The following is a 25,701-nucleotide window of genomic DNA, read 5'->3' as shown; positions in this document are numbered from 1 at the left end:
AACTACAACACTACTTTTGAACAAATGGTCAGGAACACCATTTGAACTTCGACCAAACCTGCCATCCGGAACTCACAACACAACTGAGTCTACATCCCAAGCTCTGCAAAAGCATCCAACTTCAAACAATTTAAATCTGGAGTAGGATGACATCATTTAGTTCAATGGTGAAATCTTGCAGAATGCATAACAATAGATAAAGTTACTGTAATTAATACAAAAAAAACTGCAGATTGGAGATAAGAACAAAAAGTATGAATTTTCAGCTGGTCTGACAGCATCTATAGAGATATACAGATCAGACACCTTTCAGATTTGAAGGACATTTTAGTTTTTGCCCATTCACAGAAATAAGGAAAAGTAGAGGATGAAAGATTAAAGGGGAAATTGTTAGAAGATGGAGGAAAAATTAAAGACAAAGGGGGTGCTGATGTAACTGGAAGAGGGGCAGCATCATAACAAAGAAAGAGATAAAAGGAGGATATAGAGATGGTGTAAATGGTATAGCTGAATAGGAACAAAGGAGCAGATGGGAGGACATTCAGCCCCTTCAGCCCCCTCCACCATCCTCTCTCACTAGATGCCCACACTATCCTCATATCCCTAAAGCTATTGATCTTCAGACTGCAGGCTTGTGACCAGTGGTGTGCCACAAGGATCGATGCTGGTTCCATTACTTTTCATCATTTATATTAAACATAAGAGGTACAGTTAGTAAGTTTGCAGATGACACCAAAATTGGAGGTGCAGTGTACAGCGAAGAAGGTTAACTCAGATTACAACAGTATCTGGACCAGATGGGCCAATGGGCTGAGAAGTGGCAAATAGAATTTAATTCAGATAAATGCAAATTGCTGCATTTTGCAAAAGCAAATCTTCACAGGACTTATCCACTTAATGGTAGGGTCCTAGGGAGTGTTGCTAAACAAAGAGACCTTGGAGTGCAGGTTCATAGCTCCTTGAAAGTGGAGTCGCAGGTAGATGGGATAGTGAAGAAGGCGTTTGGTACGCTTTCCTTTATTGGTCAGAGTATTGAGTACAGGAGTTGGGAGGTCATGTTGCGGCTGTACAGGACATTGGTTAGGCCACTGCTGGAATATTGTATGCAATTCTGGTTTCCTTCCTATTGGAAAGATGTTGGGGAAACTTGAAAGGGTCCAGAAAAGATTTACAAGGATGTTGCCAGGGTTGGAGGGTTTGTGCTACAGGGAGCGGCTGAACAGGCTGGGGCTGTTTTCCCTGGAATGTCGAAGGCTGAAGCATGACCTTATAGAGGTTTATAAAATCATGGGAGCATGGATAGGATAAATAGACAAAGTCTTTACCCTGGGGTGGGAGAGTCCAGAACTAGAGGTCAAAAGGTTTTAGAATGAAAGGGGAAAGATGTAGAAAGGGCCTAAGGGGCAACTTTCTCACTCAGGAGATAGTACATGCATGGAATGAGCTAGTACAATTATAACATTTAAAAGGCATCTGGATGGATATATGAACAGGAAGGATTTAGAGAGACGTGGCGAATGGGACTGGATTAAATTTAGAATATCTGGTTGCATGGAGCAAAGGAGAAAGTGAGGACTGCAGATGCTGGAGATCAGAGCTGAAAATATGTTGCTGGAAAAGCACAGCAGGTCAGGCAGCATCCAAGGAGCAGGAGAATCGACGTTTCGGGCATGAGCCCTTCTTCAGGCATGGACCAAAGGGTGTTTCCACGCTGTTTATCTCCATCACTCTACTCAGAGGCTCCCTCTCACTCAGAGACTCCCTCTATACCAAACCTGCTGCAGCGAGGGGCAGACACCCTGCCTGTAACCACTGTGTTGAGTGAAACTACCACTCATTCTTTGAAATTCCAGAAAACGTGGTAGGCCGAGGCCCCTCAACCTCTTGATGCCCAAAGGATTAGGAATGGTTTTGATCTGAAATAGATGAACTCAGCGTTGATTCGGAATCGCTACAAAGGGCCCAATTTACAGATTAGGTGAAGAATAAAAATACAAGCGACAGGGAGTTTGAGGTCATGCTTGTGGAGTGAACAAAGTCATCTGTAAACTTGTCACCTAATCAGTGTTTAGGTCTGCATTGTATCTAGACTGCATGGACTGTGAACACAGAGTACTGTGAACACAGAGAGAAACACGTAAATGTTTCACCTGAAAGGAGTGTTGGAGGCAGGAAGTGTGAAGTAGGCTTCCACATTGGTACTTTTGACATTTCCTCCTTTTTTGCTCATACTCATGTGTATTGGGCACATTTACCACACTCACGCTCCATCCCAGAACCACATTGCAGAGGGAGGAGTATTAGGCCATTCAGCCCATCAAGCCTCTCCTACCATACAACAAGACCATGGCTGAATTTCTGCCTCCTTTATATTTCTCCCAAAGATGCCTTTGATTGTTCTTGATCATTAAGCGAACCCACAACCAATGGATCAGATCGAAGCTCTGCAGTCCTGCCTCAGCCAGTCATGAATGGTGATGGACAATTAAACAAATCACTGGAGGAAGAGGCTCCACAAATATCCTCATCCTCAACAATGATGGAGTCCAGCATTTGAAGCAAACTTCAGCCAGAAATGCCAAGTGGATGATCCATCTCAGCCTCCTCCAGTGGTCTCCAGCGTTACAGAAACCAGTCTTCAGTCAATTTGATTCACTCCATATGATATCAAGAAACTATTAGATACTGCAAAGGCTATGGGGGCCCTGACAACATTCCAGCAATAGTACTGAAGACTTGTGCTCCAGAACTTGCTGCTCCCCCAGCCAAACTGCTCCAGTACAGTTACAACACTGGCAGCTACTCATCAATATGGAAAACTGTCCAGATAGGTCCAGTACATTAAAAACAGGACTATTCTAACCCGACCCAAATAACACCCCATCAGCTTTCTCTCAAGCATCAGTGAAGTGATGGAAGATGTCACCCACAGTGATATCAAGCAGCATCTGTTCAACAATAACCTGCTCAGTGACACCCAGTTTGGGTTCCCCCAGACCCACTCTGCTCCTGATCTCATTACAGCTTCAGTTCAAACATGGACAAGAGAGCTGAATTCCAGAGGGGAGGGGAGTGTGAAAGCCCTTGACATCAAGGCTGCATTCGATGGGTGTGGCATCAAGCAACCGGAACAAAACTGGAACCAATGGGAATCAGGGGCAAACTCTCTGCTGGTTGGAGTCATACCTGGCACAAAGGAATGTGGTTGTAGTTGTTGGTGGTTAGTCATCTCAGCTCCAGGACATCTCTGTGCGAGTTCCTCAGGGTAGTGTCCTAGGCCTAATCATCTTCAGCTACTTCAATGATCTTCCCTCCATCAGAAGATCAGAGATGGGGATGTTCACACAATGCTCAACACCATTTACAAATCTCCGATACTGAAACAGTCCAGGTTCAAATGCAACAAGATCTGGACAATATGCAGGCTTGGGCTGAAATGTTGCAAATAACTTTCATGCCACACAAATGTCAGGCAAGGACTATTTCCAATAAGAGACAATCTAAACATCACCCCTTGACATTGAATAGCATGAACGTCACTGAATCCTTCAACATCGTGGGGATTACTGCTGACTAGAAACTCAACTGGATGCACCTTTTATTAGTGAGAAGAACTGGAGAGGTATTATTGCTGGATTATTAATTGAGACACTCCGGTAATGTTCCAGGACCAGGGCTTGAATCCTGCCATGACAGATGGTGGAATTTGAATTCAATAAAAATATGAACTTAAGAGTCAAATGATGACCATGAATCCACTGATTGTCGGGGAAAAAAAATCTGGTTCACTAATGTCCTTTAGGGAAGGAAACTACCATGCCTTACCCGGTCTGGACTATATAGGTCATTCAGGTCCGGGAGTACACAATTTGTTTCCTTTTCTTTGCTATTTTGTACACAATTTCCTACTTCATTATCACCAAATACAAAAGGAAACCAGGTTAGTACAGATTTGTGTTCATAGACTGCCAATTAACGTTTGAAAGTTGAAATTGTGGCTAGTGGCAATACTTTGGGAAATAGAATGGAGTTTTGATCAATCACGCACGATAGTTGGTGTTCTTAGAATATACGAGGAGAAAGTGAGGACTGCGGATGCTGGAGATCAGAGCTGAAAATGTGTTGCTGGAAAAGCACAGCAGGTCAGGCAGCATCCAAGGAACAGGAGAATTGACGTTTCGGGCATGATCCCTTCTTCAGGCTTATGCCTGAAACGTCGATTCTCCTGCTCCTTGGATGCTACCTGATCTGCTGCGCTTTTCCAGCAACACATTTTCAGTTCTTAGAATATAGTTAATTTTCACTGCGAACCTGTTAGAATTCTTTTGAAGAGGTAATGGGCAAGTTGGAGGAGAGCCAGTGGTGAGATGTATTTGGATTTCCAGAAGGCTTTTGACAAGGTGCTGCAAAGGAGGCTGCTAAGTATAAGAACTCATGGCATTAGGGGTGAGGAATTGGCATAGTTAGATGATTGGCTGACTGGCAGAAGGCAGACAGTTGGGATAAAGGAGTCTTTTTCAGGATGGCTGCTTGTAACTCGGAGTTCTGCAGGGGTCAGTATTGGGTATATAACTATTCAAGGCATCCATTAATGATCTGGACTAAGGAACTGAGGGCATTGTTGCCAAGTTTGCAGGTGACTCAAAAAGGAGGAGCAAGTAGTGTTGGGGAAGCAGATAGGCTGCGGAAAGACTTGGATAGCTCACAGAGTGGGCACAGAAGTGGCAGATGAAATACAATGTGGGAAAGAGAGAGGTTATACAGTTTAGTAGAAAGAATAGAGACATAGACTATTTTCTAAATGGAGCAAGACTTTGGAAATCTGAAGCACAAAGAGACTTGCAAGTCCTAGTTCAAGATTCTCTTAAAGCTGTCATGCAGGTTCATTTGACAGTTAGGAAGGCAAATGCAATGTTAACATTCATTTCAAGGGGGTTCAAAAACAAGAGCAGAGATGTGCTGCTGAGTCTCTATCAGCCTGTGGTTAGACTTTATTTGGAAGATTGTGAGCTGTTTTGGGCCCCACATCAGGGGAAGGATGTGCTGAGTTGGAAGGGGGTCTAGAGGAAGTTTACAAGAATGATCCCAGGGATGAAGACCATATGGAAAGTGGTTGAGTATTCTGGGTCTGTACGCAATGGAGTTTAGAATTTCACGACTACTGAGAGGCATGGATAGAGTACTTGCAGAGAACATGTTTCCACTAGTAAGAAAGACTAGGACGTGAGAGCACAGCCTCAGAGTGAAGGGGCAATCACTGGGAACTGAGAGGACAAACTTTTTTTCCAGCCAGAAGGTAGTGACCCTGGAACTCATTTCTGCAGAGGGCTGTGAAGGCCAAATCATTGAGTGTATGTAAGACAGATGGATAGTAAAGGGATTAGTAAAGGGATCAAGTGTTACTGGGAGAAAGCGGGAGAATGGGTTTCTCAAACCCAGTCAGCTATGCACTGGAGCACAAGAGGTTGACAGGTGACCTGATAGAAATTTGCAAAATAATGAGTGGTATAGCCAGAGTTAATGGTAGTTGTCTTTTCCCTAGGATGGGAGATTTCAAGACTAGGAGGCACATTTTCAGGTGAGAGGAGAGAGAGAGAGAGGTTAAACAAGATGAGGGGTAATTTTTTTTAAACACAAGGTGATTCGTGTATGTAATGATCTTTCAGAGGAAGTGGTTAGTGTTTATAATTACAATGTTTAAAAGACATTTGGATAGGTACATGAATAAGAAAGGTTTGGAGGGATATGGGCCAGGAGCAGGCAAGTGGGGCTATGTTTGGCGTGGATTGGTTGGACCTAAGGGTCTGTTCCTGTGCAGTATGACTCTGATCTGAGCTGATCCTAAAGTGCTCTTAAACACAACCGAATGCTTATTTTCCCAATCACCAAATTACTCATTGCCATGCTGGAACGTGCGTTATTCACTGCAGCATGTAAAGGCGTTCACCTGACCTGCTCAGGTTAGACACTTGTTGTCAAGGGGAGGTAGTTAGACTCTTGTTGGAAATGGTTCACATCTAGAGAGCCCATTGATGTTTTGGCTGTTGACTTTCAAAAATTCTACTGATCCTGAAAAAGGTTCTGTCGACTGAAAACAGCATATGTAACTTCACTATTTACGAAAGGAGAGGGAGAATGGAGAGCTACATTTTTTAAAATTTAATATCAATAATCTGTAAAGTATCAGAATCTATTTTAAAGGAAGGGATTACAGACTGTTTTGACAAGGAGTGGTAAAATTGGCCAGGGTTAACGTGGATTTATGGAAGGAAACGCTTGTTTGACAGCTTGTTGGATCTTTTTGAGCATGTTCCTTACAGCATTGATAAGGGAGAACCAGTGGATGTTGTGTATTCTTGTGATAAGGTTTCACACAAGATGTTTGCAAATTTGGATTAGAGCAAATAGGATTAGGTGAAATTAACTGTCTGAGTTGTGTTATGAAGGTATAGCTGTGTATTGTATCTTTGGGAGAGTGAAAGTTGGCAAGGACTTAACAAGTACAGAGCGTGCTGAAACATTTAAACATGTAACATTTGGCTGTGAAACAACTAGCTGAGCTGATGCCATGGGACACAAATTCAAATTTGGCTAATCAGTTTAAATCATGCCCCAGACACCCAAGTCCAATCAAATTTGAATTTTACTGTTTTGACGACATGAGACCAATGAGATGCTCTGATGTTTTAGAGTATAAAAATCAGGCATTTTGAACAGTTAGCCAGAGCAGCAAAGAGTACCAAACACAGACTGTCTGCAAAATTACTCTGAAAGGTACCTGTTCGTATGAAATTTGAAGCAAGGCCACTGTTGGAATACGGTGTTTTATTCGGGTCTCCTTCCTATTGGAAGGAAGTTGTGAAACTTGTAAATCTTTTCTGAACACTTTCAAGGATGTTGCCAGGGTTGGAGGATTTGAACAATAGGGAGAGGTTGAATAGGCTGGGGCTGTTTTCCCTGGAATACTGGAGGCTGAGGGGTGACCATATAGAGGTTGATAAAATCATGAGGGGCATGGATAGGATAAATACACAAAGTCTTTTCCCTGGGGTGGGGGAGTCCAGAACTGGAGAGTACACGTTTAGGGTGAGAGGGGAAAGATATAAAAGAGACCCAAGGGGCAACCTTTCACACAGAGGATGGTACGTCTATGGAATGATTTTGCCAGAGCGACAAGGAGAGAAGGAGAAGTGAAGCAAGGACTGCCGGGAAGGGAGAGTTTTCCCGCATTAAAAGGAACTTACCTTGGGAGTCAGGTCTCCATTTGCTGAGAGGTGAGAGGGAGGAGCAAAGGACTTCTGGGAAGTCATATTTGTGTAATTGTATTACCTGAAACATTACTCGGGTAGTGTCTCCCACCCTCCTCCTCCTCTAACCAAACAAAAAAGGACCGGTGTGTCAGATTAGTAAGGTAGCGAGTTTATTTTTTATTCCTTATTTTTCAACAGTCTCTTTGGGAATTTAGAATAGTGGGAATGGAGGTGAGGGCAGTTGAATGTTCCTCCTGCAGCATGTGGGAGGTAAGGGTCACCACTAGTGTCCCTGCTGACTACATCTGCGGGAAGTGCACCCAACTCCAGCCCCTCGAAAACCACGTTAGGGAGCTGGAGCTGGATGAACTTCACATCATTTGGGAGGCAGAGGGGGTCATTGAGGGGAGTTACAGGGAGGTAGTCCCTCCTCAGGTACAAGAAAAAGGCAGATGGGTTACAGTCAGGGGACGGAAAGGGAACCGACAGGCAGTGAAGGGATCCTCTGTGGCCATTCCCCTCAACAATAAGTATACCATTTTGGATACTGTTGGGGGGAGGGGGGAAATCGACTTACCAGGGGAAGGCAGTGGGGCACTGGACTCTGGCACAGAGTCTGTCCCTGCTGCTCAGAAGGGAAGGGGTGGGGGGGGGGGGGGGGGGGGGGAAAGAGGAGCAGAGGAGTAGTCATTGAGGACTCCATACTTAGGGGGACAGATAGGAGGTTCTGTGGGGACGAGAGAGACTCACGGTTGGTGTGTTGCCTCCCAGGTGCCTGGGTTCGTGATGGCTCTGATCGTGCTTTTGGGATCCTTAAGAGGGAGGGGGAGCAGCCCCAAGTCGTGGTCCACCTAGGCACCAACGACATAGGTAGGAAGAGAGATGGGGATTCAAGGCAGAAATTCATGGAGCTAGGATGGAAGCTGAGAGCTATGACAAAACAGAGTTGTCGTCTCTGGTTTGTTGCCTGTGCTACGTGTCAGTGAGGCGAGGAATAGGGAGCGAGAGGAGTTGAACACGTGGCTACAGGATGGTGCAGGAGGGAGGGTTTTGGATTCTTGGATAATTGGGGCTCTTTCTGGGGTAGGTGGGACATCTACAAGCAGGATGGTCTTCATCTGAACCAGAGGGGTACCAGTATCCTGGGGGGGGAAATTCACTAAGGCTATTGGGGTGGGTTTAAACTAATCCAGCAGGGAGATGGGAACCAAAATTGTAGTTCGTGTATAGAAAAGGTTGAGAGTAGGGAGGTGCGAACTCAAGTTTCAGGGACGCAAAATGGCACCAGCAAGCAAGAAGTTGGTTTGAAGTGCGTCTACTTCAACGCCAGGAACATCCGGAATAAGGTGGGTGAACTTGCAGCATGGGTTGGTACCTGGGACTTCGATGTTGTGGCCATTTTGGAGACATGGATAGAGCAGGAACAGGAATGGTTGTTGCAGGTTCCAGGATTTAGATGTTTCACTAAGAACAGAGAAGATGGTAAAAGAGGGGGAGGTGTGGCATTGTTGGTCAAAGACAGTATTGTAGTTGCAGAAAGGATGTTTGGAGACTCGTCAACTGAGGTAGTATGGGCTGAGGTTAGAAACAGGAAAGGAGAGGTCACCCTGTTGAGAGTTTTCTATAGGCCTCTGAATAGTTCCAGAGATGCAGAGGAAAGGATAGCAAAATGATTTTCGATAGGAGTGAGAGAGACAGGGTAGTTGTCATGGGGGACTTCAACTTTCCAAATATTGACTCGGAACACTATAGTACGAGTACAATCGATGGGTCAATTTTTGTCCAGTGTGCGCAGGAGGCCTTCCTGACACAGTATGTAGACAGGCCAACAAGGGGCAAAGCCACATTAGACTTGGTACTGGATAATGAGCCCAGCCAGGTGTTAGATTTGGAAGTAGGTGAGCACTTTGCTGATAGCGATCACAATTCTGTTATGTTTACTTTAGTGATAGAAAGGGATAGGTGTATACCACTGGGCAAGAGTTACAGCTGGGAGAAAGGCAATTACGATGCGATTAGGCAAGATTTAGGAAGCATAGGATGGGGAAGGAAACTGCAGGGGATGGGCACATTAGAAATGTGGAGCCTATTCAAGGAAAAGCTCCTGTGTGTCCTCGATAAGCATGTACCTGTCAGACAGGGAGGAAGCTGTAGAGCACAGGAGCCGTGGTTTACGAAGGAAGTGGAATCTCTGGTCAAGAGGAAAGCGGCGGCTTATGTTAGGATGAGATGTGAAGGCTCAGTTAAGGCGCTTGAGGGTTACAAGGTAGCCAGGAAAGGCCTAAAGAGAAAGCTCAGAAGAGCCAGGAGGAGACATGGGAAGTTGGTGGCTAGGATCAGGGTAAACCCTAAGGCTTTCTATAGGTATTTAAGGAATAAAAGAATGACGAGAGTAAGATTAGGGCCAATCAAGGATAGTAGTGGGAAGTTGTGTGTGGAGTCAGAGGAGATAGGGGAAGCACTAAATGAATATTTTTCAACAGTATTCACTCTAGAAAATGACAATGTTGTCGAGGAGAATACTGAGATACAGGCTACTAGACTATGTGGGATTGAGGTTCACAAGGAGGAGGTATTAGAAATCCTGCAGAGTGTGAAAATAGATAAGTCCCCTGGGCCGGATGGGATTTATCCGAGGATCCTCTGGGAAGCCACGGAGGAGATTGCCGAGCCTTTGGCATTGATCTTTAAATCGTCATTGTCTACAGGAATAGTGCCAGAAGACTGGAGGATAACAAATGTGGTTCCCCTGTTCAAGAAGGGGAGTAGAGACAACCCTGGTAATTATAGACCAGTGAGCCTTACTTCAGTTGTTGGTAAAGTGTTGGAAGAGGTTATGAGAGATAGGTTTCATAATCATCTAGAAAAGAATAATTTGATTAGGGATCATCAGCATGGTTTTGTGAAGGGTAAGTCGTGCCTCACAAACCTTATGGAGTTCTTTGAGAAGGTGACCAAACAGGTAGATGAGAGTAAACCGGTTAATGTGGTGTATATGGATTTCAAAGCTTTCGATAAGGTTCCCCACAGTAGGCTAATGTACAAAATGCGGAGGAATGGATTGTGGGAGATATAACATTTTGTATCAGTAATTGGCTTGCTGAAAGATGACAGAGGTTGATGGTTGATGGGAAACGTTCATCCTGGATTCCAGTTACTAGTGGTATACCACAAGGGTCGATGTTGGTCGTTTTTATATGCTGTTCGTCATTTTTATAAATGACCTGGATGAGGGTGTAGAAAGGTGTGTTAGTAAATTCGCAGACGACAATAAGGTCGGTGGAGTCATGGATAGTGACGAAGGATGTTGTAGGTTACGAAGACACATAGATAAGCTGCAGAGCTGGGCTGAGAGGTGGCAAATGGAGTTTAATGCGGACAAGTGTGAGGTGATTCACTTTGGTCAAAGTAACTGGAATACAAAGTACTGGGCTAATAGTAAGATTCTTGGTAGTGTAGATGAGCAGAGAGATCTTGGTGTCCAAGTACACAGATCCTTGAAAGTTGCCACCCAGGTTGACAGGGTTGTTAAGAAGGCATACAGTGTTTTACCTTTTATTAATAGAGGGATTGAGTTCCGGAACCATGAGGTTATGCTACAGCTGTACAAAACTCTGGTGCGGCCGCACTTGGAGTATTGTGTACAGTTCTGGTCACTGCATTATAAGGAGGATGTGGAAGCTTTGGAAAGGGTGCAGAGGAGATTTACTTGGATGTTGCCTGGTATGGAGGGAAGGTCTTACGAGGAAAGGCTGAGGGACTTGAGGCTGTTTTCATTGGAGAGAAGGAGGTTGAGAGGTGACTTAATAGAGACATATAAGATAATCAGAGGGTTAGATAGGGTGGACAGGGAGAGCCTTTTTCCAAGAATAGTGACAGCGAGCACGAGAGGACATAGCTTTAAATTGAGGGGTGATAGATATAGGACATGTCATACCAATCTGAAGCCCATCTAACCTACACTATTCCACGTACGTCCATAAGCTTGTCCAATGTTAAATGTACTTAAAGTTGGCAAATCTACTACCTTTGCAGGTAAGGCATTCCATACCCTTATTACTCTGAGTAAAGAAACTACCTCTGACATCTGTCCTATATCTATCACCCCAAAATATCACTTCTTAACAACCCTGTCAACCTGGGTGGCAACTTTCAAGGATCTGTGTACATGGACACAGAGATCTCTCTGCTCATATACACACCAAGAATCATACCATTAGCCCAGTACTTTGCATTCCAGTTACACCGACCAAAGTGAATCACCTCACACTTGTCCGCATTAAACTCCATTTTCCACCTCAGTAGTTAGAGTATGGAATGCTTTGCCTACAATGGTAGTAGATTCGCCAACTAAGTGCATTTAAGTCGTCATTGGACAAACATATGGACGTACATGGAATAGTGTAGGTTAGATGGGCTTCAGATTGGTACGACTGGTTAGCACAACATCGAGGGCCGAAGGGCCTGTACTGCACTGGAATGTTCTATGTTGTATGAGCTGCCAAAGGGTGTGGTGGAGGCTGGTACAATTGCAGCATTTAAAAGGGATCTAGATGGGTATATGAATAGGGAGGGTTTGGAGGGATATGGGCCAGGGGCTGGCAGGTGGGACTAGATTGGGTTGGGATATCTGGTCAGCATGGACGGGTTGGACTGAACGGGCTGTTTCTGTGCTGTACACCTCTATGACTCTATAACAATGTGGTCAACTCTTAACTGCATCAGGGATGGGTGATAAATGCTGGTCCAGACAGTGACACCCACATCCCATGAATTAATAAAATAAAATAAAAAAAGGTCAGAGGTTAGTAATACTTGGGTAACTCATCCCCTGGCTCTCCAAAGCCTATCTAACATTTACAAGACACAAGTCACGAGTGTGGTGGGATACTCCCCACTTGGCTGGAAAGGGGCAGCTCCAACAACACTCCAGCAGCTTGACACCATCCAGGACAAAGCAGCTGATGCTGGATTGACACCACATCCACAAATATCCACTCCCTTCTCTACTGATGCTCAGTCGAGGCACCAGCAATTAGGAAAGGACAAGAAAGGTTGTTCCAACCAATGACTCCCACAGAGTGAATAAACAAGACTTTCAAAAACAATTTTGTCCATCTTACCCATGAATGTATGCAATGACCCAACATCCCCAACCCTCTGGGACAGGGTAGTTCAAAGATTCGCAACCTTTACTGAAATACTGCATCTTCATCTCAGTCTTCATTCGGAAGCTGTGGCCCCATATTCTTGATTCCACAGTAAGTGCTGCCCACCCAAACAAACATGTTAAAAGGAATGATGCTACATTTCCACTTCACTCCTGCTCACCACACATTCCACTCCCAGAGCAACTCAGTCACTGTGGACACTACAGTTTATGGTCTCTGCTGCTCCCTCACCCTTCTGGTCACTGCAGATCCCTATTTTTGCCTCTCATATTTCCCCACCCAGTACCCTCACTAAGAGTGAGGATTTGGGAGATGAGTGGCAAAAGGCAGGAAGAACAACTTTGACTTGCAGGAGGTAAGCCGTGAGCTGGGGAACTAGCAAGAGAGGTTGACTGCTGTCCTGGACCATCAAGTCACAGACCAGCTTTAGATATTGCCAAGTCAAATCCAGGTCCCGTTGCAAAATGGGGCTGCCTAAAAGAGAGACTAAGGCAAGAAAGTTATGATGAATCTTTGTAAAACATTAGTGTGGGCCTCAGCTGGAAGATCACATCCTTTTCCAGGACAGACACTTCAGGAAGCGAGTGCAGAAAATATTCAGAGAATGGCTGCAGGAATGAGGAACTGCAGTGATTAGAGAAATTGGGACAGTTCTCCTTGGAGGGCAGAAGGCTGAGATGAGATTAGATTGAGGTTTACTAAATCATGAGGGAGCAGTAAAGAGGGAAAAATTGTTCCCATTGGTGGAAAGATCGAGAGCAAGAAAACAGAACAACAAAAGCAGAAGGAAAAGCTGTTTCACATTAAAAAGATTAGGATCTGGATGTTCCTTAAGAGTGGAGAAACTATTTGCAAAATTTGCAAGCTGATATTTGTGGGGGTTGGGTGGGGATACAAACCTGAATTGTTTTGCTCAGAGCTGACACGAACACAGTAGGCTGAATGGCTTCCTCCTGTGCTGCAACCAATTGATGAATCTACATCACCATTGCCTGGCATCTTGCCATCTCCTCAGAAACAGGAACAATACACAAATTGGGTGGCTAATTTGTACAGCATTGCCATTCCATCTGTGTGTTTCCAGCTTCCAAGCTGTCATTTCAATTTTTCCTCCCAGTACCCTCACTAAGAGTGAGGATTTGGGAGATGAGTGCCTCCAGAATAACCGAAAGCTCCACAAACACACACCAACCTTTGACTCAGACTTTGCATTTTTCCAGCTCAACACAGAATTCTACAAGTTCACAGAGGTAACACTGCTCCCATTATTTTGGGCATCAGATGATGATGTAATACTCTGCTTTAGCAACCTTGTCTATAACCATCTGCCTCCCATTGCACCAACATCCCTTTTAACCCTGCTTCCTTTGCCTGACCCTTCAATCTGGTCCTTCCTGCTGCCTCTTCTTTGTATTTTTATTTGTTTACAACCTGTTAAATCTTGAATTATTCCTATTTCTGCTGAAAGGTAATTGAGCTGAATGGTTAAATTAGATTCTCTCGACAAGATACATGACCAGAATTTCAAGCATTTCTGTTATTATTTAAAATGGGTTGAAATTAAATATAATGTGTTTAGTTATTTTAATTCATTTAGTGAGAGACAAAAGCATACTTTGATTATTTTCATATTCCTGGCATGTTTTCAATTTATCTTTAACCCAGAGCACTATAACCAAGGTGTTTCAGTTGGTGTTTACGTGCCTCTCATTTATACTTCCATCAATAACTTTCAGATCTTACCTGCTTTTTCCAGCAAGCAATTTCAAGAACTATCGCAACTAACACCAAAAGGCAACCAACAGCAATCAGGATGTACTGCAAATATTCCAAAATAGTCGGCACCAACACCAGGAAATTATAGAAAGTTTGCAGAGGCGCACCATCGATGTATCCTGTCTGAAAAACAAAATGATTAAAAAAAATTAAATTTGCATTACTTCAAAGAGTAGAGTATTGTGTTGAGATTTGGGCACCAAGATCGATATGAATGCACTGGAGAGAATGTAGTATGATTTACAAAAGTGGTTCCAGGATGAGAATAGATTGAAGACGTTGGGACTGTTCTCCCTGGAGTGTAAGCAGCTGAGAGGAGATTTGATACAGCATTTCAAAAATCACAAGAGGACTGGTCAGAGTAGATAAGGACAAGCTGTTCCCACTCCAAAAACAAAAAAGCAATGATTTAAAGTGATGTTTAAATGGAACAAAGGGTGAAGTGAGAAAAACAGTTTTCACACAATGAGTTGAGGTAAGGAATGCACCGCTTAGAAAAAAGGCAGAGGCAGGTTCAATTGAGGTACTCAAGAGGGCATTATATGATTATTTGGATAAAATCAGTGTCGAGGAAAGATACGGGGAAAAGCAGATGACCAAACGCCAATGATGCTCGTTTCAAGAGCTGCTGCAGGCACGATGGGCCAAATGGCCTCCCACTGAAGGAGATGAGGCTTGGTATCTACATGCAGGATATGGAGCCAGCTGTCTGTTCTTACACCAAAACACAAACCATTTCAGAATTTTTAGAGATTTTCCAGGGAATAATATTTGCAAATGGCTTCAAGTAAAACCATCTATTTGTTTCTATTTCTTCAAAAACTGAAAAACTGTCGAGTGACCCACAGCAACAAAACCCCACGAAACACTCCAAAGCCCTCGCCTACCAAGATTCAACCCAGTGAAGTGAAGTTTAACCAGATTCAATGGGGGGAGCTTGTGTAGATCCCAGCCCCTTTCCCATCTTTATAAACATCAGATAAGACATTCCATCGTAAAATGAGTTTTATGACCTCACCTCATCAAACCAAAGCAATGGCAACAGCACAGGCTTGATTTTTCCAGTTTCCCTTGAAATAAAAAGGTACAAAAAGTGTAATTAAGAATACACACGACTGTCTGCTCTCTAAAAATACACAACACCATCCTGAGCAGGAGCTTGAAAAAGACTTTGAATCTGAAAGCTCAGCCCTAGCAACTGAATAGTGACCCAGACCATGGGGATTTTACCCCTGTCCGAGTTGAGAAGGTGAACAATATCTGCTGTTTGCTGGGTTGTCTGCCAGAGTGAGGAAGCGTTGATGGTCATGTTTTTTACAGGTACTCACGAGATTCCTTGCACTGCCTTCACAAACAGATTTAGTTGCAATTTGATGGAGACATTCAAAGGGATTCCAGTTAACTGAAAGAAAGACATAGATCATACTATAAACTGATAAATGTGTTACAGCTGTTACTCAAAAAGTGTACAGTTTTAACTAGCAGGAACACAAGGCTCATCCAAACATCGAAAACTGGAATCCTGGTATCTGCTGCTCGAATGATCTTTAAACTGCAATTACATATAAAATACACAACAGGAATAGGTCATTCAGCCAATCCACATACACAGTCAGAGTCAGAATAGACATGTACTCTGAGAATGGTCAGGAAGTAGTAGGGCCTGTCAGGGATAGGGTAGAGAACTTGTGCGCGGAGTCGGAGCAGATAGGGGAAGTCCTATGAGTTTTTTGCTTTGGTTTTCACCTAAGGAAAGGGACCTTGTTGTGAATGAGAACTTTGAGGAACTGGGAAACAGGTCTGAACAGATCGAGGTTGAGGAAGTTGATGTGCTGGAAATTTTGGTAAATATTAAGATTGATAAGTCCCCAGGGCCAGAGCAGATTTATCCTAGGCTGCTCCAGGAAGTGAGAAAGAAGGTTGCTAAGCTGCTGGCGAGGATCTTTGCCTCCTCACTCTCCACGGGAGTTGTACTGGAGGATTGGAAGGAGGGGAATGTTGTTCCTCTTTTCAAGAAGGGTAATAGGGAAAACCCTGGCAATTACAGACCAGCGAGTCTTACGCCTGTGGTTAGCAAGGCTTTGGAAAGAATTCTGAGAGATAGGATTTATGATTATTTGGAAAAGCATAGCATGATTAAAAGCAGTCAGCATGGCTTTGTGAGGGGCAGGTCATGCCTCAAAGTTTATTGAGTTATTTGAGGAGGTGACGAGACAGGTTGACGACAGTAGAGCAGTGGATGTGATGTATATGGACTCCAGCAAGGCACTTGGGAGGGTTTTTAGTAGGCTCATTCATAAAGTCAGGAAGTATGGGATACAGGGAGATTTCGCTGTCTGGATTCAGAATTGGCTGGCTCACAGAAGGCAGAGTGGTTGTAGACAGAAAGTATTCTGCCTGGAGGTCAGTGTTGCGTGGGGTCCCACAGGGCTGTGTTTTTGGGCCTCTGCTCTTTTCCTGAGCAAGGGCTTATGCCTGAATCGTCGATTCTCCTGCTCCTTGGATGCTGCCTGACCAGCTGCGTTTTTCCAGCAACACATTTTTCACCTCTGCTCTTTGTAGTTTTTACAAATGACTTCAATGAGGTGGTGGAGGGGTGGGTTAGTAAATTTGCAGTTTGGAGGTTGATGCAGGATGCAGGGCTGGGCTGAGAAATGGCAAATGGAGTTCAACCTGGATAAATGCAAAGTGATGCATTTTGGAAGGTCGAACTTGAATGCTGACTATAGGATTAAAGACAGGATTCTTGGCAGTGTGGAGGATCAGAGGGATCTGGGTGTTCAAGTACATAGATCCCTCAAAATTGCCACCCAAGTGGATAGGGTTGTTAAGAAAGCATATGGTATTCTGGCTTTCATTAACAGGGGGTTCGAGTTTAAGAGCCGCGAGGTTTTGCTGCAGCTCTACAAGACCCTGGTGAGACTACACTTGGAATATTGTGTCCAGTTCTGGTCGCCCTACCAGAGGAAAGATAGAGGCTTTGGAGAGGGTGCAAAGAGGGTTTACCAGGATGCTGCCTGGACTGGAGAGCTTGCCTTATGAAGAAAGGTTGAATAAGCTTGGGTTTTTCTCTCCAGAGAGAAAGAGGAAGAGAGGAGACCTGATCGAGGTGTACAAAATAAGGAGAGGTGCAGATGGAGTCAATAGCCAGAGACTATTCCCCAGGTCAGGACTGACTGGCACGAGGGGTCATATCTTAAAACTATGAGGAGGAAGGTATAGAGGGGACATTACAGGTAGGTTCTTTACGCAAAAATTTGTGAATGCATGGAATGTGTTGCCAGCAGTGGTGGTGGAAGCAGAGTTACTGGGGACATATAAGCAACTGCTGGACATGCACACGGACAGCTGTGAATTGAGGGGTGCATAGGTTAAGGTATTTTATTTTACATTAGGATTAATCCTTGGCACAACATCGTGGGCCAAAAAGCACGGTCAGGCTGTGCTAAAGGAGGACACTACAGAGGGATTGAGCAGTGAGGCATTATGGGTAGAGCTGAGAAATAGGAAAGGTTACATTGTCGGGGCTGTACTACAGATCATCCAACAGTGAGCATGAGCTAGAAGAACAAATAAGCAAACATATCATGGAAGGATGTAGAGGCAACAGGGTGGTGGTGATGGGAGATTTTAATTTTCCAACCATTGACTGGGATACATTTAGCATCCGAGGTCTGGATGGGGCAGAATTTGTAAAGAGCATCCAGGGAAGTTTTCTAGAGCACTATGTTAGTAGTCCAACTAGGAAAGGGGACATAATGGACCTGGTGTTGGGGAATGAGCCAGGCCAGGTGGTAGAAGTTGCAGTGGGTTATTTATTTGGGAATAGAGACCCCAATTCTGTAAGTTTTAGAATACTCAGACCAATTTAAGAATGGCCCTCAGGGAAGAGAACTAAATTGGGCCAAAGCCAATTATATCAAAATTCAGCAGGAACTGGGAAATGTAGATTGGGGGCAGCTGTTTGAAGGGAAGTCCACATTTGATATGTAGGAGGCTTTCAAAGATAGGTTGAAGATGGGACATGCCTAATCCTGCACTTTTGAAAACAAGGGATAGGAAAGGCAAGATTTGTGAACTGTGGATGACAGGAGAAATCATACAACTAGCCAAGAGGAAAAGGGAAGCGTTTATAAGGTCCAGGCAGCTGCGAACAGAATGCCTTGGAGGAATATTGGGAGAGTAGGACCAATCTTAAACAAGGAATCGTGTGGGCTAGTAAGGCATTTGATAAGGTTCCCCATGGTAAACTAATGGAGAAAGTGAAGTCACATGGTGTGCAGGGTGTTCTAGCTCGGTGGATAAAGAACTGGTTGAGCAACAGGAGACAGAGAGTAGTAGTTGAAGGGAGTTTGTCGAAGTGGAGAAAGGTGACCAGTGGTGTTCCATGGGGATCAGAGCTGGGGTCAGTGTTGTTTGTGATATACATAAATGATCTGGAAGAGGGCACTGTTGGTATGATCAGTAAGTTTGCAGATGACACAAAGATTGATGGAGTAGCAGAATGCATAGGGCACTGTCAAAGAATACAGGAGAATGTAGATAGACTGGAGAGTTGGGTGGAGAAGTGGCAGATAGAGTTCAATCCAGGCAAGTGAGGGATGATGCATTTTGGGAAGTCTAATTCCAGAGTGAACTACACTGTAAATGGAAGAGCCTTGGGAAAAGTTGATGAGCAGAGAGATCAGAGAGTTCAGGTCCATTGTACCCTGAAGGTTGCTGCACAGGTGGATAGTGGGGTCAGGAAGATTAGATTAGACTTACAGTGTGGAAACAGGCCCTTCGGCCCAACAAGTCCACACCGACCCGCCGAAGCGCAACACACCCATACCCCTACATTTACCCCTTACCTAATACTACGGGCAATTTAGCTTGGCCGATTCACCTGACCCGCACGTCTTTGTGACTGTGGGAGGAAACCGGAGCACCCGGAGGAAACCCACGCAGACACGGGGAGAACGTGCAAACTCCACACAGTCAGTCGCCTGAGTCGGGAATTTAAAGAACTTGACAAAATTGGCCAGATTACTGAAGCACATCATTATTTAAGACTTGTTGTACCATAGGCATAAATCATGGTCTCTAGGTTGATTTTCTGAAGATACACTTAAAGTCTCCTTTTCTATTCTTTCAGAGGAAAACCAGCAATACTTACAAATTTATGTTTCTATTCTCTGAACTTCCAACAGAGGTTGGGCAGACAGCTTTCAAATCTTCATGCTGTTGCATCGATAGCCAAACTTCCCACAGAAAACAGTCCAGAACCCAGTTCAAAATTTCTGCGCTTTGACAGGTTGACCATCTCAAGGTTCCAGCTTCTACCACCTCCTTGAGAATAAAGTCTCTCCCCAGCTTACTGGAGCCAATTCCCAGGCACTGACCCAAGTGGCCAATATTTACCGTACTGTTCTTGGTTACTTACTTGCTATCCGTTTAAACACACTGCTCTCCCTCGGGGATGAAGCATCTGCAGAACCTTTTGATCAAAACCCAAACTGCAATTAACTTCCAGGCCTTACCTCACAAACAAACAATTGCTTCCTTCCAATAGTACAAGCTATTGCCCACAGTCCAAAATGTCATTTTCAGTTCACAGCTCCAAACCAAAGTTGATAAAAGAAAGAATAAAAATACAAATACAGGTAATTCTCCTATAATGTCATGGTTGTATTCCAGATTAAAAAACTCACTTAATAGAAAAGTCACTTAATATAAATATTGGGGTCTCTAAGAAAAGTGGGCTTAGGGGCAGACCAACAACAAAAAAATCATTCATGATTACTCAAAAATCACCTAAAATTCTAACAAAGTATACCCCGAATGAAGGTTGAAATCGTATGGATTAATAAATTTAACACCGTGCATTTAAAAAAACGCTAACAGGTATGACCCAGGAATCCAAACTTTTCATTGGCAATCAGCTGCATTTTTTGCTCCAGTCAGACTCCAAAAAGGCACAGCTATTGATTCACCTTTCCAAGTTGTCTGTGTTTTAGCGTTTAAGAAACCTGTACACCTGAATATGGTGTGTCATGTTGTCTGCAGTCTTTGTTGTACTCTCACACACTCCAGCTGCAGTGTTTGTGATGGGAGTGAGCTTTCAGCATCAAGTGACAGATTGCTGGTGATTGTGGAGTGATGTAAAACTATCGACACCCTCCAGGGTCACATTGTCAATGCTGACAGCTGACATAGTGGCAACATCCTGGAGCATGACCTTTGCCTTCCTGAAGCTGATGGTCAAACCAAACCCTTTCTCAGCGTGAGAAAGAGAGAGTGTCTGTCCATTTGCTGCTGCAGCTGTTCCTCAGTGTGGAATGTTAGTGTGGCATCGTCAGCACAGAACCACTCCGTGTCGAGGGCTCGGAGCACCTTTGACATGGATCTCAGGTGAGCAGTGAACAGCTTTCTGTCCATTCTGGTCTGAAGGTGACACACAGCAGCGAAGAGAAAAATATGCCATAAGTTCAGTGCCAGAACACAACACTGTTCACCCTCCACTGCAGATGTTAAAGGTTATTGCTGACTGTGCCCATCATCTCCTTCTAGAAAGGGATCATGTTGAGCAGCTTCAGCAGGAAGTCCCTTTTTTCCAGCAGCTCACATGGATCTCTTCTGCTCACACGATTGAATAACTGAACGTAACATAATGGTCTCCTTTGTTTGCAGCATCTCCCATGCAGGTACGGAACTAAAAAAGAACCACGTCAATTGTAGATCTTTTCAGTTTTGAAATCAGATTGTAGTTTGAGATAAAGTCGGAATTGGACAGCACGGAAAGGGATCTTTCAGTCCAACCTGTCCATGGTTAAACTAGTCCCACCTGCCAGCAACTGGCCCATATCCCTCCAAACCCTTCCTATTCATATATCCATCCAGATGTTGTAAATTGTACCAGCCTCCATCACTTCCCTCTGGCAGCTCATCCCATACACGCACTACCCTCTGCATGAAAAAGTTGCCCCTTCAATCTCTTTTAAAACCTTTTCCCCCCTCACCCTCTAGTTCTGGATTCCCCCACCCCAGAGAAGTGTTTGGTTTCAGCTGGAGGAGGAGTTGGAGCGTCGACTAGGGGCTGCTGGGAAGGTGAATTACCAAATTAACAACTTACCACACGAATAGGCAGAGCACACACCAAGCAGGAGCAGACACTGGACTGCTGGGTAAGTTAGGCTTTACATTTGGGCAGTTACTTTATCCAAAACTGGGTAGTGTCTCCCACCATCCTCTTCCTCTAACCAAAAAAAAAAGGTTCTGTGCACCGCATTGGCAAGGTAACTAATTTTTAAAAATTTTTCTACAGTCTCTTTGAGAATTCAGAATAGTGGAAATGGAAGTTAACTATTTCTCCTGCAGAATGTGGCAGGTAAGGGTCACCACTAGTGACCCTGCTAACTGTGTCCGTGGGAAGTGTACCCAACTCCAGCTCCTTGAAAACAGTGTTGGGAAACTGAAGCTGGAGGAACTTCGGATCATTCAAGACACAGAGGGGGTTATTGAGAGGAGTTACAGGGAGGTAGACAATAGGTGCAGCAGTAGGCCATTTGGCCCTTCGAGCCAGCACCATCATTCATTATGATCATAGCTGATCATCCACAATCAGTATCCTGTTCCTGCCTTACCCCCATAACCGTTGATTCCACTATCTTTAAGAGCTCTAGCCATCACTTTCTTGAAAGTATCCAGAGACTTGGCTTCACTGCCTTCTGGGGCATACTATTCCATATTCCACCACTTTGGGTGAAGAAGTTTCTCCTCAACCCTGTTCTAAGTGGCCTATCCCTTATTTTTAAACCATGTCCTCTGGTTCTGGACTCAGCTATCAGTGAAAGCATGTTTCCTGCCTCCAGAGAGTGTCCAATCCTTTAATAATCTTATGCGTTTCAATCAGATCCCCTCTCAGTCTTCTAAGCCAAAGTGTATACAAGCTCAGTAACTCCAAGCTGTCAACATATAATAGTCCTGCCATTCTGAGAATTGACCCCGTGAACCTACGCTGTACTCCCTCAATAGGCAGAATGTCCTTACTCAAATTTGGAGACTAAAACTGCACACAATACTCCAAGTGTGGTCTCACCAGGGCCCTGAACAGCAGCAGAAGGACCTCTTTGCTCCAAGATTCAATTCCTCTCGTTATGAAGGCAAGCCTGTCATTAGCTTTCTTCACTGCCTGCTGTACCTGCATGCTTGCTTTCATTGAATGATATACAAGAACAGGAAAATCGACATTTCAGGCAAAAGCCCTTCATCAGGAATAGAGCAGGAACATAGAATGAAGGGCTTTTGCCCAAAACATCGATTTCCCTGCTCCTCGGATGCTGCCTGACCTGCTGTGCTTTTCCAGCACCACTCTGATTTAAACTCTGGTTTCCAACATCTGCAGTCTCACTTTTGCCTTGATGTACAAGAACACCTCAATCTTATTGTAATTCCCCTTTGCTTAACTTGACTCCATTTAGATAGTAATCTGCCTTCCTGTTCTTGCCAAAGTGGATAACCACACATTTATCCACATTAAACTGCATCTGCCATGCATCTGTCCACTCACCTAGCCTGTCAGAGTCACCCTGTAATCTCCTAACATCCTCCTCACATTTCACCCTGCCACCCAGCTTTGTCTCCTCAGCAAATATGCTATTACTTTTAATACCTTCATCTATATCATTGATGTATATTGTAAATAGCTGTGGTCCCAGCACCGAACCTTATGGTACCCCACTGGTCACCGCCTGCCATTCTGAAAGGGACCAGTTAATCACTACTCTTTGCTTCCTGTCAGACGGCCAATTTTTCAATCCAAGTCAGCATTTTGCCCCAATACCATGTGCCCTAATTTTGCTCACTAAATCTCCTATGTAGGATTTTATCAAAGGCTTTCTGAAAGTCCAGGTACACGATATCCACTGGCTCGCTCTTGTCCACTTTCATCGTTACATCCTCAAAAACTTCCAGAAGATTAGTCAAGCACGCTTTCCCTTTCATAAATCCATGCTAACTCTGACCTATCCTGTGACTGCTATCCAAATGAGTCATAATTTCATCTTTTATAATTGACTACAACATCCCTCCCACCACTGATGTCAGGCTAACCGGTCTTTAATTCCCTGTTTTCTCTCTCCCTTCTTTCTTGAGAAGTGGGACAACACTGGGGGCGGCACGGTGGCACAGTGGTTAGCACTGCTGCCTCACAGCGCCAGAGACCTGGGTTCAATTCCCGCCTCAGGCAACTGACTCTGTGGAGTTTGCACGTTCTCCCTGTGTCTGCGTGGGTTTCCTCCGGGTGCTCCGGTTTCCTCCCACAGTCCAAAGATGTGCAGGTCAGGTGAATTGGCCATGCTAAATTGCCCGCAGTGTTAGGTAAGGGGTATATGTAGGGGTATGGGTGGGTTGCGCTTCGGCGGGTCGGTGTGGACTTGTTGGGCCGAAGGGCCTGTTTCCACACTGTAAGTAATCTAATCTAAAAAAAATTAGCCACCCTCCAATCGGCAAGAACTGATCCTGAATCTATAGAACATTGGAAAATTATTACCAACGCATCCATGATTTCTAGAGCCATTTCCTTAAGTACCCTGGGACTTATTAGCCTTCAGACTTAGTCTATCCAACACCATTTTCTGCCTAATATAAATTCCCTTCAGTTCATCCATTACCCTAGTCCTTCAGCCACTATTACATCTGGGAAATTGCTTGTATCTCCCCCAATGAAGACAGGTCCAAAGTACCTATTTAACCCTATTCTGCCAATTCCTTGTACCCAGTAATAAATTCACCCGTTTGTCTTCAAGTGCCCAATTTTAGTCTTCAATTTTTTTTTTCTTTTCACATCCCTAAAAAAGCCTTTACTATCCTCCTTTATATTTTTGGCCAGTTTGCCTTTGTATCTCTTTTTTTCTCCTCGTATTGCCTTTTTAGTTATCCTCTGTTGCTCTTTAAACGTTTCCCAGTCCTTCGCTTCCCGCTCATCTTTGCTATGTTATACTTCTCTTTTATCTTTATACAGTCCTTAACTTCCCTCGTCAGCCACGGCTGCCCCTGCCTCCCCTTGGGATCTTTCTTCCTCTTTGGAATGAACTGGTGCTGCACCTTCTGCATTATACCCAGAAATACCTGCCATTGTTGTTCCACTGCCATCCCTGTGAGGGTATTGAGCCATTGAACTTTGGCCAGCTCCTCCCTCATAGCTCCATAGTTCCTTTGTGCAACTGCAATACTGACAGTTGCGATTCTCCCTTCTCCCTCTCAAATTGTAGATTAAAACTCATTATAGTAACTATCTCCAAATAACTCCAGTTCGTTGCACAACACCAGATCCAGAATTGCCTTCTCCCTGGTAGGCTCCAGCACCAGCTGTTCTAAGAATCCATCTCAGAGGCACTCCACAAACTCCCTTTCTTGGGCTCCAGTACCATCCTGATTCTCCTTGTCTACCTGCATGTTGAAATCCCACATAACTGTAGCAAAACTTTTGCGACAGGCCAATTTCAACTACTTATTCAACTTACACCCTACATCCAGACTACTTTTCAGGGGCCTGTAGATAACTCCCATTAGGGTCTTTCTACCCTTCGAATTTTTCAGCTCTATCCATACTGACTCTACATTTCCACCCCCCCCTCCCAAGGGACTGAATATCATTCCTCATCAACAAGGCCACCCCACCCTGTCTGTCTGTCTGTCCTTTCAATAGCACGGATAGCCTTGAATACTGATTTCCCAGGCCCTGTCCACTTGAAGCCACGCCTATTATCCCCACAAAAACCATACATGCCAATTTCCAACTAAACCTCAAGCTAGTATACCATATTTCATATACTTCGTGCATTCATATATATGTTTAATTTGTTACTCCCCTCACCCTATCAAACCCTATTTCACTTGACCATACTGTATGATCCCAAGTTTTCTGCTCCTTTAATTCTGTTGTCTTTCTTAACTTCTCTTATTCTCAATTTCCCCTTAATTTCCTCCTTGAATTTCCAGTCTGTCCCCTCCACCCCTCCTACTTAGTTTAAACACACCTGTGTTGCAGTGGCCAACCTGCCTCCAAAATGCTGGTTTTCCACCCCCCCTCCCCCTCAAGGTGCAACCTGTCCCTCTTGTATAATTTATCCTCACCGCAAAACATACCCCAGTGATCCAAGAATTCCTCGCTTCCCGCACCAGTTCCTCAGCCACACCCTGTTCCTGCCCTCAGCAACCCGGACAGTCACACCTCAGGTACGAGAAAGAGGCAGATGGATTACAGTTAGTGGACAGAAAGCGAACCGGCAGGCAGTGCAGGGATCCCTGTGGCTGTTCCCCTCAACAAGTAGTATACCGTTTTAGAGACTGTTGAGGGGTGGTGGTGGAGTACGACCAACCAGAGGTAAGCCATGGTGTACGGGTCTCTGGCACAAAGCTTGTCCCTCGGTGGGTTTGGGGGCGGGGGGGGGGGGGGGGGGGGGGGGGGGTGTGTGCGGGGGATGGAATAGCAAAGCATGAGTCAATGGAGACTCCGTAGTTGG

General features: G+C 44.5%; 1 protein-coding gene across 6 annotated transcripts in view; it reads right to left on the bottom strand.

The window, feature by feature from the left end:
* Positions 1 to 25,701, bottom strand: part of scarb1 (scavenger receptor class B, member 1) — a 114,259-nt gene that overhangs the window by 18,711 nt on the left and 69,847 nt on the right. For all 6 annotated transcript variants that reach the window (XM_060843891.1, XM_060843892.1, XM_060843888.1 and 3 more), the window contains 3 exons: positions 15,526 to 15,599; positions 15,216 to 15,267; positions 14,165 to 14,320 (listed from right to left, as the gene is read on the bottom strand). In XM_060843891.1, coding sequence (XP_060699874.1) covers positions 14,165 to 14,320; positions 15,216 to 15,267; positions 15,526 to 15,599 — 282 coding nt within the window. The remainder of the gene's footprint in view (positions 1 to 14,164; positions 14,321 to 15,215; positions 15,268 to 15,525; positions 15,600 to 25,701) is intronic.

This window comes from Hemiscyllium ocellatum, chromosome 24, assembly GCF_020745735.1.
Source record: "Hemiscyllium ocellatum isolate sHemOce1 chromosome 24, sHemOce1.pat.X.cur, whole genome shotgun sequence".
Lineage (NCBI taxonomy): Eukaryota > Metazoa > Chordata > Chondrichthyes > Orectolobiformes > Hemiscylliidae > Hemiscyllium > Hemiscyllium ocellatum.
This window is presented reverse-complemented; position numbering and strand designations above follow the sequence as displayed.